The 17,291-nt window shown below is 41.2% G+C and overlaps 1 protein-coding gene across 6 annotated transcripts in view; it reads right to left on the bottom strand.

Annotated features, from left to right (window-relative positions):
* The window catches only part of LOC126471441 (tetratricopeptide repeat protein 39B-like), a 318,277-nt gene that overhangs the window by 30,105 nt on the left and 270,881 nt on the right, over positions 1-17,291 (bottom strand). For all 6 annotated transcript variants that reach the window (XM_050099614.1, XM_050099612.1, XM_050099617.1 and 3 more), the window contains exon 8: positions 11,856-11,955. In XM_050099614.1, coding sequence (XP_049955571.1) covers positions 11,856-11,955 — 100 coding nt within the window. The remainder of the gene's footprint in view (positions 1-11,855; positions 11,956-17,291) is intronic.

Below are 17,291 nucleotides of genomic sequence, written 5' to 3'. Positions count from 1 at the left end.
ATAACATAGTGAACTACCGATCCTGTTATCAACTGCTGCAAAAAGCCACACAATTCTTTAACATCAATGCTGTATTAAATTTTACTAAGGCATGGTGGCAACCTAGTGGAAGTCATTCACAAAATTCAACAGATTTCCAGGGTTGCATTGATGAGCATATTACTGTAGTACTGATTCTTGAGAATCCAGAATCACAGTGCTATTGAACCAGTGTGAACTCTGATCATACCAGACAGTCATACAACAACTTCTTGTATGTTCATCCTTATGATTGATTCTCTGCAGGACTTCAGCTGTTCACTTAAGTAAGAAAATGAAACAAACACCTGTAGCCATCATTTCAATATTATTTTATTATATTGCAACCAGTTCCGGTGACTCGATACACCATCTTCAGGCCTTAATTGGTGCTGAAGAGATGAACTCATACACTAGATCCCATCAGTGGCAAACAACTATGAACTAGCTGCCATAGAATACTGTGGAAGTGGTGATGTGTCTGTTGGTTGTAGGCACAAGATTGCTTTTACTGTATTCTGGGAGAGCAATTTAACAGACATCGGCCACTGATGGGATCGTGTGTATGGTTGAAATGCTCCCCCTCAGTGTCATTTCAGGCATGAAGATGGTGCATTGAGTCACCAAAGGTGGTTGCAATATAATAAAATAGCAACAACATGACTGCAGGTGTTTTAATTTTATTACATATAATACAACAGTCTTATAACTTGTGAACAAGGTAGGGGTAAGCAGTGAATTGGTTTCTTCAATTTTGGCTGAGCATATGCACTTGTGAAGAATGAATGTGAAATTTTTACCATGGCTGTCAACAATGGTGCAACCAAAACCAAACGTCCACCTGCAAACTGCTCGAGAGAACAAACACAGGCACCAAATACCTGATTCTGGTGTTGCAGCTGGACACTGATTTAGACAGTCTGGCTGTTAATACAGTGCTGCCACCAAGGTACAGTGGCATCTGGTGGGTCTTTCCACTCTCAGCTACTTACAAGGCATATGACCACAACACAACACTTCTCACTTGTTTATGCCTGAGTGCTTCACTTAACTTTCATACCTGTACTTTGCTGTAACAATTCTGATTAAATTTCTCAACTGTTTTATTCTTTTTGGACATTGTTCTGGTTGTGATCAACTCACTCACTGTAGACCTGTTTGTACAGTAAACATTTACTGGCTATGAGACACTTTACCTAACACTGTTACTAGCTATTGCTAGTTATATTGCTGTGTGTGCTGTTATCAACATTCAAAGTTACACTTTGTTCAGTAAAACTGTATTCATATAGGAACAAAAAAGTAGTAATGAAGTCGTTTGTATTCCTTACGTTGTAATAAAGCAAGACTGATCAAGATGTACTAAACTTTTTTGAGGAGGAATTCCATTAATAAGAGTTGCATTGCCAGCTACTGATGCAATTGAACCATACACAAACACGACAGCTACAGCAGGAGAAACTGCTGCTTCTACCAAGGTTTTCTTCATTTAATGAGACCAACAAAGTCTGAGACTTACAGACACTCTTTTTGATAGTATTTTGCAGTGTTCAAGTATTAAGTTTTGAGCTATCACATGCCTTTTTCTTGGCTATGATTGACTCATGGAGCTATCACCTCTTAAGGATTTGTTTTTGTGATATAAACTGTCACAATCACGTCAGATAACTGTGATGAAGCAAGCATCTTGTAGAAACCAAGACTGATGCCAAGTCGAGGGCCAAAAATGTAGTAGGAAGCAGATGTTATGACTGCAAGTAATGTGAACCAGTACTAATAGCATAGTGAGGTACCTGCTGTATTTGAGGGTCTGTGTAGACAGGCTTCAGTAACAAGATACAAACTTCTGATCCATCTGCTGGGTCAGATAAGTATTTCCTGCACATATGCCAACAGGTGTCTCCATGTAACATGTTTGCTGCAATCCATGAAGCTGAATTATCTAGTACACATACACTATTGCAATAACACACTGAGTAGGTTTCCTATAAATCTGGAGGGGTGGGATATTCAATTTCTCCTACTCTGTTCAACCAGCCCATTTGGGTGATAGTGACTGGTGTGCACCAGGTCGGGGGGAGGGGGGGGGGGGGAGACAGGGACGGGGCAGGTGTGTATCTATTGGTAGAGCACTTGCCCGCGAAAGGCAAAGGTCCCGAGTTCGAGTCTCAGTCAGGCACACAGTTTTAATCTGCCAGGAAGTTTCATATCAGCGCACACTCCGCTGCAGAGTGAAAATCTCATTCTGGAGGTGTGTATCTGTCCCAACAGCTGGTGGGGAATGGGGCATCAATCAGGGACTTTATTTCATGTAATGATGGGATTTCCAAAGCTAGAGGCATCCATTTTGCCTTGTTATGTTCCATGTAGTGGTGTAGGCATGGCAGGCATACTGTGGAGGCAGAGGCTGCACTCATCTGGGAGGCAGTAGCCTTGATCTGGGCTGGCTGGGAGGCATAGTTGGCAGTTGTCTCCATCTCAGGTGGCTTTTTATGCCATGATGAGGTCATGCCATGAGCATCAGCAAGTTGTTGCAGCCAGAGCCAATTTTGATGCCACTCAAGGTGCTCTTCTCTGGCCATGCTTCTCCAACTCCCCTCCCAACTCATGAACAGTGACAACCCCCTTGAGTCCACAGCCCAGACTACAGACACTGTACAGTTGTAAGGGCATGGCTACCATGACGGAGCTCACATGGTCGTGTAAAAAAGATCAAAATTGGCATGGTGCTTGTGCTCATGCTGCAGCTTGGTTGGACTTCTGCCATACATGAGGGTGGATTGACACGTATCAGGGTAGCATGTCAGGATTTCCTCAGAGGTCACAATTTTTATACTGTTCATTTGAGTTTTAAAAGTTCTGACTAACCTCTCTGCTTCTGACATAAATGCAGGGTGAAAAGGAGCAGTGGTCAGATGTTTTATACTATTCTTTTGGAAAAAGGAGTGGAATTCAGTCTATGATATTATCAATGCCACTTTGTTTACATTTTCATGAAGAAGTGAGATATTAGATATGTCACTGCTGGTAGAGCCTTAAGTTGTCATTCTAATTCTTTAGAAACCCATTAAACACAGAAATTTTGCTAAACACTTTCTCCGAAAATTATTTTGAGCAGTTAGTTCAGGAGCCTATATCAAGTGTAAATGGTTGCAGTAACATACAAGATCTCTTGACAACAAACAATCCCGAACAAGTAGTGTGTGTCATGATGGATAAAAGGATTAGTGACAAAAAGGTCATTGTAGTGGGACTGAATACCACCACATCCATATCCATTAAAAATAATTGCGAAATGCTCCCTTTGTCAGAAAAGTTCCAGGATGGTTTTTTTATTTTTTTTATTTCTGAGTATGCAAGACTAAAAAGGAAATTTTTTTTAATGTTACCAGGTATGTGTGTGTCTTTGAAATGACCTTCGCCGTGATTCCACACAAACTCACTAGGTGGCAGGGCTGGGCTTAACAATACACTTTTTTTGGGTTCTTGGCACATTACTTACAGTGACACGATGGATTGGATGATGATTGTGAGCAATGAGTGAACATAGAGTTTTGTATTAAGTTCAGGAAAACCACTTGTGAAACATGGGCAATGACTAGGCAAGACTATGACGGTGAGGCACTTTCAAGAGGTCATTTTTTTGAGTGGCACAAAAGATTTTGTGAATGCAGAAATTCAGTGCAAGAGGATCCCAGAGCTGGCCGCCCATCTACAGCACATACTGATGTGAATGTTGAGTGTGTAAGGCACTTATTGCAAGAAGACCATCATGCAGCTGTGCGTGCAACATGGAAAGAACTTAATATGAATCATGATGTGTGTCATGAGATTTCATGCATAGATTTAGGGAAATGGAAACTTAATGCAAAACTCATCCTTCACACACTAACAGACAAACAGAACCACTGGATAGAGCCAGAAGTAATCACACATTTCAGTTGGTTGGTTGGTTTGTTTGGGGAAGGAGACCAGACAGCGAGGTCATCGGTCTCATCGGATTAGGGAAGGATGGGGAAAGAAGTCGGCCGTGCCCTTTGAAAGGAACTATCCCGGCATTTGCCTGGAGTGATTTAGGGAACTCACGGAAAACCTAAATCAGGATGGCCGGACGCGGGATTGAACTGTCGTCCTCCCGAATGTGAGTCCAGTGTCTAACCACTGCACCACCCCGCTCGGTACACATTTCAGTCAAAGATTATTGCTACAAGTACGGCCCTCACATGAAGCATCAAAGTGCTGAATGGCACAGCCCTGGATCACCAGTCTTGAAAAAAAGTCAGACGGCAATGTTCGAGAACAAGATATGTTGATCACATTCTTTGATAGTAAACGATTAATTCACCATGAGTATATTCCTCCATGTCACACAGTGAACCAAACTCTTTACAGCGAGGTCATGAAACGTTTGCAACAAGCAATTTGACATCACCGCCCTGATTTGTGGCATTCTCAGGACTGGGACTTACTGCATGCCACTGCAAGACCCCATACTGCTTTATCTGTTATTGAGTATCTGGCCAGACATTTTGTTATTGCCATCCCACGCCCATCATATTCACCTGAGCTCTTGCCTTGTGATTTTTTCTTGTTTCCATGAGTGAAAAGGTGACTGAAAGGAAAGCTTCATCAGGATATCACAGACATCCAACAGGCTGTGACAAATAATCTTATAAACATTGCAGCTGAAAATTTCTTTGCTTGTTTCCAATAACTTCAGAAACATTGGCAACTGTGTATAGATAGTCAAGGGGACTACTTTGATAGGAGCTAGGATCATTATTTGCGGTAAGTGCTACTTTCTATTTTTAAAAAACCTGTCCTGGAACTTTTCTGACAACTAGATTATATGTATTTAAAAAAAGCGATAAAATTTATTTGACATCTTCCTAAGAGACAGTCTTCATTATTTCCAAACTAACTATGTACGTTTAGATCAGACGTGGCTTAAATTCAAAGAATTAATATTGTTGGCAATTAAAAGAAATTAATAAGAAAAAGAACAGATCCTCCATAGTACAAAAAAAAAAAAAGTCAGGACGCTATTGCAGAAGCAGAGTTAAAAGAATGCGAAACATAAATTGATGACATATCAATTGATGATGTTTTACAGAAGCTCAAAATTTACCAATGGACTTCAATGTATGATGTCTTTAATAGGGTCAATAATGAAACACTGTCAAAATCAGGTAGAAAATCCAAAGAGATTCTGATCATATGTAAAGTACACCAGTGACAAGTCACAATCAATACCTTGACTGCACAGTAGCAGTGGCAACTACAGAGTCATTAAAGCAGTTACCAAACAAGATTTTCTGAAATTCTTTTATCAAAGATGATGCAGTAAATACTTCAGAATTCAAATCAAGAACAACAGTCAACACAAATAACTTGGATGTAGATACCCTTCGTGTAGCAAAACAACTTAAGTCAATAAAGGCAAGTCCTTTGGTCCAGACTGAATAATAATTAGGTTCCTTTCGAAATATGCTGATGTAATAGTTCCATATTTAACTATCTTATCCAATCACCCGCTTGAGGAACAATCCATGCCTAAGGACTGGCAACATGCACGGATCACACCAAATAGAAGTAATCCACTGAATTATACATCCACATCACTGACATCAATTTGCAGTAAGATTTTGGAACATAAAAAAATAATACAAAATAAAAAAATTTTAGAAAATCTATTCACACATAGTCTGCATGGATTCAGAAAAATATCATTCTTGTGGCAAAAAAAGAAAGAAACTGGCCCTTTATTCACATAAAGTGATTAGTGCTATTGACAGAGGTACTCAAGTTGATTCCATATTTTTAGATTTCCAGAAGACTTTTGACACTGTTCGTCACAGTCAATTCTAGTCAAATTGTGCACTCATGAAGTATCATCTCAGTTGTGTTACTGGATACATGATTTCCCATTAGAAAGGACATAATTCACAGCTATTGATGGGAAGTCACTGAGTAACATAGAAGTGATAACCGGCATTCTCAAGAAAGTGTTGTAGGTGCCCCTGCTGTTTCTAATCTACATAAACTATCTGGAAGACACTGTGAACAGTCCTCAGATTAGTTTAAAAGTGCTGCTGTTGTTTACCTCTAGCAAAGTCAGAATATCACTAAGAAATACAAAATGATTTAGACAAGATACATGTGCGGTATGTGAAGTGGCAGTTGCCCCTAAACAATAAAAAGTGTTAAGTCCTCCACATGACTATTGGAAAGAATCTGTTAAATTTCAGTTACATGATAAATAGTACAAATTTAAAGGTTGTTGAATCAACTAAATACCTAGGGATTACAATAATGAACAATTTAAATTGGAATTATCACAAAGAAAATGTTGCAGGGGAAGGCAAACCAAAGATTGTGTTTTACTGGCAGAACACTTGGAAGATGCAGCAGATCTACTAAAGTGACTGCCTACATTACATTTTTCCATCCTCTTCTGGAGTATTGCTGCATGGTGAGTATTGCTACATGGTGCAGGATCCTTACCACATAGGATTGACAGTGGACATCAAAAAAGTTCAATGAAGGGCAGCCCATTTTGTAACATTGTGAAATATTGGAGAGGGTCATGGATACAATATGCGAGCTAGGGTTATTCACTGCAGCAAGATCTTCTCACAAAACTTAAATCACAAACTTTCTCCACCGAATGTGAAAATATTTTGTTGATTCCCACCTACATAAGAATACGATAGTAATAAAATAAGAGAAATCTGAGCTCACAGAGAAAGAATTAGACATTCTTCTTTTCCCCCCATTTGCTATCTGAGAGTGGAATGGTTGAGAAATAGCCCAAAAGTGGTTCTGTAAACCCCCACGAAACACTTAGACATGAATTGTAAAGCAACAATGTAGATTCTTTCATGCCCTGTTCTCAACCCCCTCCATCAATTATATTACTGCCAAAGGAGATTGTAAAAATGGAGCTCCACATGTTACACATTCTAAGAGTGGTAGTACACATTCCATCGAATCAGAAAACAGCCCCAGTAACGTAAATAGAAAATGACACACCATGTGTGTGGCAATGTACATTCCACTGAATCCAAACAACCGCCATTTGTGACTTCAATGGCATCAAGTGAGAGCTCATTGGAGGGCCGGATCGAGTCTATTGTGTTTTCTGATGAAACTGGTCCTGCCTCGGTGTCAGTGATGGCAGTGTGTTGGTTAGGAGGAGGCCAATTTAGGGCCTGCAACCAACCTTCATGTGTGCTAAGTAAGACACACACTAGACCTATCCGTGGAGCTATGGTCTGGGGCGCAATTTCTTATGAAAGCAGGAGCACTCTTGAGGTTCTCCCAAGCACCCAGACTGCAAGTTTGTATGTCAATCTGGTGATTCAACCTGTTGTCCTACCATCCATCAACAGCATTCCAGGGGGTGCTTTCCAACAGGATAATGCTTACCCACATACTGCTGCTGTAAACTAACATGGCTCCACAGTGTGCCAAAATGCTACCTTGGCCTGCTTGATCACCAGATCTGTCTCCAGTTGAGCACATATGGGACATCATTGGACAACAACTCCAGCGTCATCCACAAATAGCATTAACCACCCCTGTATTGACCAAGTGCAACAAGTACGTTTACAATGGCCTATCTCGTGCTTACATTAACCTGTGATCTTGCAATGTTACTCACTTAAATATGTTACCTAGAGAGATGCAGTCCCAAAATTTTGTTTCTCTATGTTACTTATTTTTTCCCCCATAAGTGAACCTCAATAAAAAAGTTTTATCACTAAAAGAATCAAAGAGAATGAAAGTATGAAAATGAAGAAACACATCAAAAAATAAGGCATATGGAGTAAACATCAATTGGGACAAAAAAGTGAAGACTGATGGCTGGAAGGAAGATATGACAACAATATTTTCATTTGGCTTGAGTATTGGTATTAATTTAGGACATAAAACAAGACAGAGAAAACAAAAGGTTTAAAATACATCAGAATATGAATCCTGTGCTTGCCGCTATGCTTTCACTCAGTGAAAGCTGTAATTAATTTGACTGGAAAAACCAAGAGACTGCCAATGGCAACACTAAATGTCAATTATAATGGCAACACTGTCTATTACAATGAGAAAAATTCAGGAGTTGACAAAGCTCTATTCTTTGATATACACAGCTGTCTCTCAGTTTTAGAATAAGTTTGTTCTCAACCTGATGCAAAACTATTCTTTCAGTTCTGTCCAGTTCTCCCCTGAAGGTAACACTACATTTGATTTATATTACAAAATGAACTTTCAGTTGATTTAGTCATGGGAAACATCCTAAAACAATATTTGAGACATCCTTTAAATTTGAGTATAAACTAATGGCATATTTCCTGAATGCATATTTAATTTATGATGACAAACTGGAGGCTATGTTGCTTGCTGTTATATCATGTTTCAGTTCAATGAAGTTACAAATATAAAGCACAGTTTATGGTTAATGAACTATATCTCAAGGTTTTTGGAGGCTGAAAGTAATAATGTACCAGAAAGCTCTGGTTACATTCCTACAAAGTAGCAAAATGGAATTGTGTCCTGAAATAACTCATTTCCCAAGGAAAAGTGTCTAGATTCACCTATTTTATGCCATGCATTAAAATGTTTAGGTGACCACTGTCTGAAGGAAATTGGAAATAGCGGATTACAAAATTTTTGGTTCAGAAGATTTTTTCCCTCTGCTTGGTGGGAGACTGCTCCCACAGCAAGTCGCTCAGTACAGGCCTAGGTTGCTTCTTCTTCTTCTTCTTCTTCTTCTTCTTCTTCTCCTCCTCCTCTCTTCAGTAGTGCTACAGCCCTTGGTTATCTTTGGCTTCTTCAACCATCTTCCTAAACATTTATTGGTTATTTGCTGCTCTTTTCCACCCCGGACTCCCATACTGATGAGATCCACTATTATGTCATCAATCCATCTTCTTCTAAGTCTCCCTTTCTGCCTAGCTGAATGAATCCCACCTTTCATCATTTTCTTTGGAATTCTATCCTCTGCCATTCTTCTCATGAGTCTTAGCCATCATATTCACCATTATTTCACAAATTTTATTATGTCTCTACCTTGTATTAACACTTGTAATTCGGAATTGTAGCATATTCTCCAGCCTTCTTCCTCCCTTATTGGACCATAGATTTTGCATAGTATTTTCCACTCAAAGGTTCATAGTGCATTTTTATCATGTTCTGTCACTGTCCGTTCTTCTAACCTGTATGTGACAGCTGGGTGGGCTAGGAAGTTACCTGCATATATCAGCAGTTTTGTTTTTCTTGTAACAAGGCTATTTCTGAACTGTTGCATATTTACAAAGTAAGCTCTGCTTCCTGCTTGTATTCTTCCCATTATAGCCTTTCCAATACTGTTGTCATTTGTTATTAGGTCTACCAAGTAGTTAAAAGGGGACACTCCTTTGAAGCATTTCCCATTGATGTTTAGGTCTTTAGGGGTTCTTCTGGTCACAGATTGTGACATTATCATATATTTTGTTTTGTTTTTATTTATTATGAGGTCAGTTTTTAAGGATTCTGTTTCAATTGCCAAGTATGTTTCTTTGAGTGTATTGATATTGCTTCCTACTATAGGAATGTCATCAGCGTATGCATATCAGGCTAGTTTTCATAAATATGGTGCCTCTTTTGTTGATTTTATTTACTACACAATGCAAGGTTATACTGAATAGGACAATGGAGAGACTATCACCTTTCTTCAAGCCTTTATTAAAGTCAAAGCTTTCACTTGCTCTTGTCTCTGTCATTGTCATTCTGATAACTCTTGTTAGTTTAGCACATATACCAACTTCTTCCAGTACTCTGTATAGGCCTTGCCAGTTTATGCTGTCAAAGGCTTGTTTGAAGTCAATGAATAAGAAATGCAGGTCTACATCATATTCATAGAACTTTTCCATCATTTGTCTTTTCACAAATATTTGATCAGCTATTCCTCTGTTTGGTCGAAAGCCACACTAGTGTTCCCCTAGTATGTCTTCTGCATACTTCTGTATCCTTTCACTTAATATAGCTATGAAGATCTTATAAGCTGTGCTTAGGAGTGTTATACTCTATAGTTTTCACATGCTGTTCTGTCCCCATTCTTATAAATGGGGATTATTCCAGTTTTCTACTTATCTGGCATAGTTTCTGTTTCCCATATATCTGATATTAATGTGTGCAGTTTCTTTATTACAGCCTCACAACCAATTTTTATTAATTCAGGGATTATGCTGTCTTCCCGAGGGGCTCGATTGTTTTTTGACTCGTGCAAAGCCTGTGAGGTCTCTTGTAGAGTTGGCTTTCTTGCCTAATTGGCATCATTGGCTACTTCCAGCTCCACTCTTCCCTCCTGTGCAGCTGTCTCTTCGTATTCTAGGTTGATGCTTATTGTATCTTTGACATACTCTGCCCTTCTTCTCACTATCTGTTCTTCCTCTCTTATCATTTTCCCATCTTTACTGGTTTGGTACCGCGTGCCACGGAATTTGAATCCGCGCCAGACGTCATGGACGTCTCTGCACCATCGCGCCGTAAGCTGTGGCGGCACACGCCTCCTGGCCCGCTTTTAGTGTGAGGGCACCACAGTGGAACACGTGGTCCCAGCGGCCAATAGCGGCGCCCCCGATAGCATACTTAAGTGCTGGCCTCGCGCTCAGCCAGCAGTCTGAGATTGCGTTGCATCTCAGGACATATAGTCTCAGATAGCGTATTGACTTTGTGTTTCTATTCCAGTGGACGTGGTCGTCTTGTTTGGCTCGCTACTCTGTTGTCTGTTCTTGTTGTGTCGTAAGGTCCTCCGTTGGTCGTGTCCGTCCTCTCCCGTTGTGTTGCTGTTCGCGGGCCACTCCGTGGGTCCCGCCACGTTTCTGTCACTACTACCTACTACCCCGCGACCCTTCCGGTCGCCATTACAACAACTGGAATATGCCATTATTCTTGGCTAGAACCTATTCTTTATTTTGCCTGCAGCATGACAGAACTATCTTATTTCACTTTCTTCCTTTAACTCTTCTAGTTCTTGAAATTTCTTCTTAGTCCACTCTCTTTTCTTTCTCTTACACAGTCTGTTAGCTCTTCCCTTTAATTCTCTATATTGTTCCACATTATTTCTGGTTTCTCTCTGCAGCACTTTTGTTCTTGCCCTATTCTTTTCCTCTATTCCTGACTTGCAATCTTCGTCAAACCATTCCTGGGTTCTTCCGTTCCTTCTTATGCCTATTATTTCTTCTGCAGCATCTTTAATGGTTTTTTCAATCCTGCTCCAACTTCTGCCTACTCTTACTGTGGTCTCTTAATTGCTCAACTTTCCGCTTCATGTTACTTGGAATTTTTCTACTTCATCAGGGATTTTCAGTGTGTCAGTATTCCATTTCATCATCTTTCCTATTCTGTTGCCATTTGTTAGGCCTAAGTCGATGGCCTGGGAGATTTCCCACAGTGGAGAAATGCTGAGGAACAGGTGCCTAGCAAAGGTTCACCTACAGACCTCGACCAGTGGGAGTGTAGGAGGATGATCACTTGATGCCTCAGAGGATGGAAGCACTGTGACAGGCTGAGACAGAGTGTCTCTCTCTCTCTCTCCCTCTCTCTCTCTCTCTCTCTCTCTCTCTCTCTGGCAAAGACAGAGAGAGGAACCATTGGTGGCTTGTTGAAGAGCCCATCTTGAGCTCCATCTTGAGCCATAGGGAGATTGATAAACTTGTCACCTCACACAGTAGGTTTCCAGAAGAGATAACTATTTGTAACTTTTGAAGTCAGCAATCAAATGCTGTGCATTGTATAGGAGGCACTGATGAGCAGATCAGTGGCATACACTGTTAATTTTAATGTTGTGCAGTACTTACCAAATTAAAGGCTCCAATTCCCATACGAACACCACTCTCAAAATGAACTTTATAGGATTCACTATTCCACTTTCTAGTATGCAGAATGTTTGCACACTCTCTGAAAACAAAGAAAGAATTTAAAAAAATTAAAATGGAATGACATAATAAATACAGAGAACGGATTATGGCAATAAGTAATTTCCTCATAAGCACATAAACTTTTGGGCATGCTACAGAGAAATGTGACGGAACAATTACTGTTCATATTGTTCATTTAGGACTCAATGGAAAATAACTGTGTGATGATACTGTTGAGCATGAGAAAGCAACAACCAAGAAACAGTTGTGCAAATATAACATCAGATACTTACATAATACACTGGCTCATTTTTCAAGACTGTAGGAAAGTGTTCACGTAAAATTCTTGCACCATCAATACTGGAACTCTGTTCCAGAGTGTGGGGTTGCTTACCAGGTTGGTGTAACTAGAGACACTGTGTGTACATCAATAAGGGCAATGCACATGATAACAGGATTTTTTGGTTTATGGGAGTGTGTTTTCAAATTGACAAAGAATCTGAATTATGTGGCACTCAAAGGCAGATACTAAGAAGCAGTTTAACTGATACTATTACACTAGAATAGCTCACATGAAGATAAATAAACAGTCATTTCTCACACATACCATAAATGAATACAACAGAAAGATATCATGACATACACTAAGTGATCAAAAGTATCCGGACACATGGCTGAAAATAACTTACAAGTTCCTGGCATCCTCCATCGGTAATGCTGGAATTCAGTATGATGTCGGCCCATGCTTAGCCTTAATGACAGCTTCCACTCTTGCAGGCACACATTCAATCAGGTGCTGGAAGGTTTCTTGGGGAATGGCAGCCCGTTCTTCACAGAGTGCTGCACTGAGGAGAGGTATCAATGTCGGTTGGTGAGGCCTGGCATGAAGTCAGTGTTCCAAAACATCCCAAAGGTGTTCTATAGGATTCAGGTCAGGACTCTGTACAGGCCAGTCCATCACAGGGATGTTATTGTCACGTAGCCACTCCACCACAAACCGTGCTTTGTGAACAGGTGCTCGATCATGTTGAAAGATGCAACTGCCATCCCCGAATTGCTCTTCAAAAGTGGGAAGCAAGAAGGTGCTTAAAACATTGATGTAGGCCTGTGCTGTGATATTGCCACACAAAACAACAAGGGGTACAAGCCCCCTCCACGAAGAACATGACCACACCATAACACCACCTCCTCCGAATTTTTCTGTTGGCTCTACGCACGCTGGCAGATGACGTTCACTGGGCATTCGCCATACCCACACCCTATCATCAGATCACCACATTGAGACTGGCCAATCATCCAATGTTTATGCTCCTTACACCAAGTGATGTGTGGTTTGGCATTTACAGGTTGTGTGACGTATGAGTAGGCGATCAACCACGAAATACAAGTTTTCTCACCTCCTGACTAACTGTCATAGTACTTGCAGTGGATCCTGATGCAATTTGGAATTCCTATGTTATGGTCTGTATAGGTGCCTGCCTATTACACATTACAACCCTCTTCAATTGTCGGCGGTCTCTGGCAGTCAACAGACGAGGTTGGCCTGTATGCTTTTGTGCTGTACGTGTCCCTTCACATTTCCACTTCACCATCACATCAGAAACAGTGGACCTAGGGATGTTTAGCAGTGTGGAAATCTCGTGTACATGTGTATGACACAAATAACACCAAATCACCTGATCATGTTCGAAGTCCATGTCTTGGTACTTTTGATCACGTAGTGTATATGATACATGCTGTGAACAAGTTAAAATTATTAATTATGAGTACGAGGTTACAATGTTCCAGTTACAGCCAGTTAACAGGTTCCAGAAACATTTAAAAGGTTCCACGTAGGCTGGAAGTATACTACCAGAACAATGTTTGCATTAGTGTAGTAGCATTTTGTCCGTGAACTGAGAAAATTATTGTTGGATGGCTTTGCTCCGGATTTTTCTTAGGTTACACACAGTTGTTTCACTATATAATGTTTCACCATAAATATTGCTCTGTTGAGTCATGTTACTTTTACCTCGCACGGAAATATTTTGCCACATATAACTACATTTCTATCTTTTATTCACTGTTGAGAACCACACGTAACTATGTACTTAATACATCTTGAATGTACAATTTTTATGCTTCACTATCCTATATATCACGTTAGCATTATGTGAGAGTACAACACTGCAGTGAAGGATGTACAACACACTTGGAGCTTTAAATGTCAAAGTTCCCACATTGGAAAGGTGTGGTACTGGTTGTGAAGTAAAAGAATTCTACACTCAGTATCCCCAATACCAACACCACCACATTAACGTTTCTCATTCTAGCCCCAAGTCACACCTTGCCTGGGTGGAGCTATTACCGAGTCATGGCTGCTGCACACAATGGCTGTAAAGGAATGTTCCAAAGGAATGAAGGCTTGCAGCTGCATGAAAAACATCTAGCCTGAGTTTTGTAACCCCACCTGAAGATGATAGCAATATGAGTAACAAAATTTATGTGAAGGTACAGATTCACTCTACACTCTACTGCCATATAACCTTCCCGTGGGGCCATGTAATGCAGTTACTGAATCAGAAGTTCACCTAGGTTTTTTTCCTTTTTTCTTACGGCATGAGAACAACTGAGGTCATAAGTGCCCATGTCAGGACCTTACAACATTAATAAGAAAAAGAAGTTAAAAGTGACTATACATTACGCCCAACTAATAGAAGGAAAGAAAGCTAAAAACAAGGACTTCCTCTTGGAGAAAGGTCCACAAAAAAATGCCACACAGACAGCGGAGATTCCAAATCAAAGACTAAATGTTCTTCGCCATATTGCTACAATGGATAAAAAGTAAAACACGGTCAACAGCCAGCATGTTGTTTGCTCAAATGGCTGATAACTCAGACTGCAAACATACACTAGAACATAAGTGATTTAGAAAAGGGCATTCGGTCAGGAAATGGCAAACTGTTTAAGGTTCATGACAATGAGCACAAAGGGGTGGGGAATCACTGTTTCAAAAAAGGTGATGGCTAAAAGACAGTGCCCAGTACGCAACCCAACTAAAATGATCTCCTCAGGGCGAGGGGGCTGAGAGGAGGCTGGCCAAGGCACTGGGAGAGGTTTAATATCCTGGAGCTTATTCCTGTGAAGATAAGACCTGTGGTGATTCCTAAGTGACACCATCTGCTGACAGAAGGCAACACAAACATCCAAAGGAATGGAAGAGCAGGCAGGCCAAGGTAGGAGGACTGCAGCCTTGGCAGCAGCGTCAGCAGCTTCATTTACCGTCAGACTGATGTGACCAGGAACGTCAGAGTGGTTCCCTCAACAGCAACCAAGTAGAAGCTTTTTGGACCCCTTGGATTAAGGCATGGACTGAGTACAGCACACACAGGCTAAAAAGTGCACTGAGAGAATCGGAGCAAAGACAATTAAAAATCCTGTGCCACTGGATGGACTGTGTGGCCTGATGGAGGGCGAAGAGCTATGCTGTAAATACTGAGCAACGTTCTGGAAGCCAATATCAAAAATGCTCAGTGTCAATGACAAAGGCGAGCCCGACACCATCATCAGTATTAGAGCCATCAGAGTACACGGAGGTGCTATAGCTATGTTGTGTGTGAAGTTGAGAAATTACAGAGATAAATTGAATCCAAAGAAGTTTCCTAGGGAAGAGAATGAAGGCCAAGATGAACACAGGCTGCTGCACAAAGCCAAAATAGTGAAGGGTCCACACCCATCAGGAACATGGCATGAAGCGTAAAGTTAAGCTGCCAGAGCACTAGCTGAAAGCGAACTCTGGGAGGTAACAGAGAAGAATGACACACCCCGTACTGGTGGTCATTGGAGTAATCAGAAAAGAAAGCACAGAATAGGTGGCTGGGCATGGCAGGCAAATGGCATATGTATCCACTGAGGAGAACATTGTGCTGGTATGACAGTGGTAGTTCGGTAGCTTCTGCAAAGAGACTCTCAACCAGGCTAGTTTAAATGTGGCCAGTGACCAAACATATTCCACAATGGTGGATTGTATTGAGATGGCGTGAGGTGGACGGATATGCAGATGAATAAAGGAAACACCCATAGTCTAGTTTCAAATAGACAATGGATTCATACACACAGAAGAGCACGGTCTGATCCGCTTCCCACGAAGTACTGCTTAGGACACACAGGACAATGAGGGACCTGGTACAGCGTGTGGCCAGGTAAGACATGTAGGAGGGCCAAGAAAGTTTTCTATAAAGCATGAGCCCCAGAAGTTTTTCAGTTCCAGCAAATGGAAGAGCAACAGATCCTAGATGTAAAGACAGTGGAAGAAACCCACTGTGCTGCCAAAAATTCATACAAACAGTTTTGTCAGTGGAAAAGCGAAAGCCACTGTTGATGCCCCAGGAATAACAATTACCAAGACGTCACTGAAGATGCCGCTAAAGGAGACAAGTCTGTGGAGAACTGCAACAGATCGCAAAGTTGTTGGTGAAAAGGGAGCCAGAGATGCCTAGTAGGAGACAGGCCATAATAGGGTTAATGGCTATAGCTAAGATGACACTCAGGATGGAGCCTTGAAGCACTCAATTCTCCTGGATACAGGTGTCTGACAAGTTCGAATCCACACGTACCGTGAAAACTCTGTCTTTTAAAAATTCCTGAAGGAAATGGGGCAGGTGGCATCAGAAGCCCCACATGTATAGACTATAGAGGATATCAGTCCTTCAGCATGTGCCATAGGCTTTCTCCAAATCAAAACACATGGCCACTGTCTGGTGTTTTGCAGAAAACTGTTCATGACACGGGTTGACAAAGAGATGAGATGGTTAACTGCAGAACGACATGTTCGAAATCCACACTGTGCAGTGGTCAGTAGACTGCGAGACTCAAGCCACCATACCAGCTGGCCATGAATCGTATGTCCCATCAACTCTCAAACACAGTTGGTGAGAGAAATGGGGCAGTAGCTAGAATGAAGGTGTTTGTCCTTACTGCACTTAGGTGTGGGTATGACAGTGGCTTCACACCAGCATCAGAGATACATGCTATCTGCCCAAATGCAACTGTACGTATGAAGGAAAGATTTGGTGGCTGTAGGAGTAGGAGACTGTGATGCTACTGTGATACTTGGCAATTTTACAACTGCAGCGCTGAATTAGAGGTAACAAGTATGCATGGCCACGTCGTTCATGGAGCAAGGTGTAGCAAGAATGGTACTGTACGTGCTGGATGGGAAAATGCAGGCTTTTCGACAAGCCAACAACTTGTGAGTGACATGGTGAGGTATTTTTTACTTGACCCGGATCTCCTGGATGGCCTGCTCATTGAGATACTTGGGACATTCATGAGATGAGGTGGCACGGTCACCGTTACAATTGATACAGTGGGGAGGAGGTGGGAAATCGTCCTCAT

This window comes from Schistocerca serialis, chromosome 3, assembly GCF_023864345.2.
Source record: "Schistocerca serialis cubense isolate TAMUIC-IGC-003099 chromosome 3, iqSchSeri2.2, whole genome shotgun sequence".
Taxonomy (NCBI): Eukaryota; Metazoa; Arthropoda; class Insecta; order Orthoptera; family Acrididae; genus Schistocerca; species Schistocerca serialis.
This window is presented reverse-complemented; position numbering and strand designations above follow the sequence as displayed.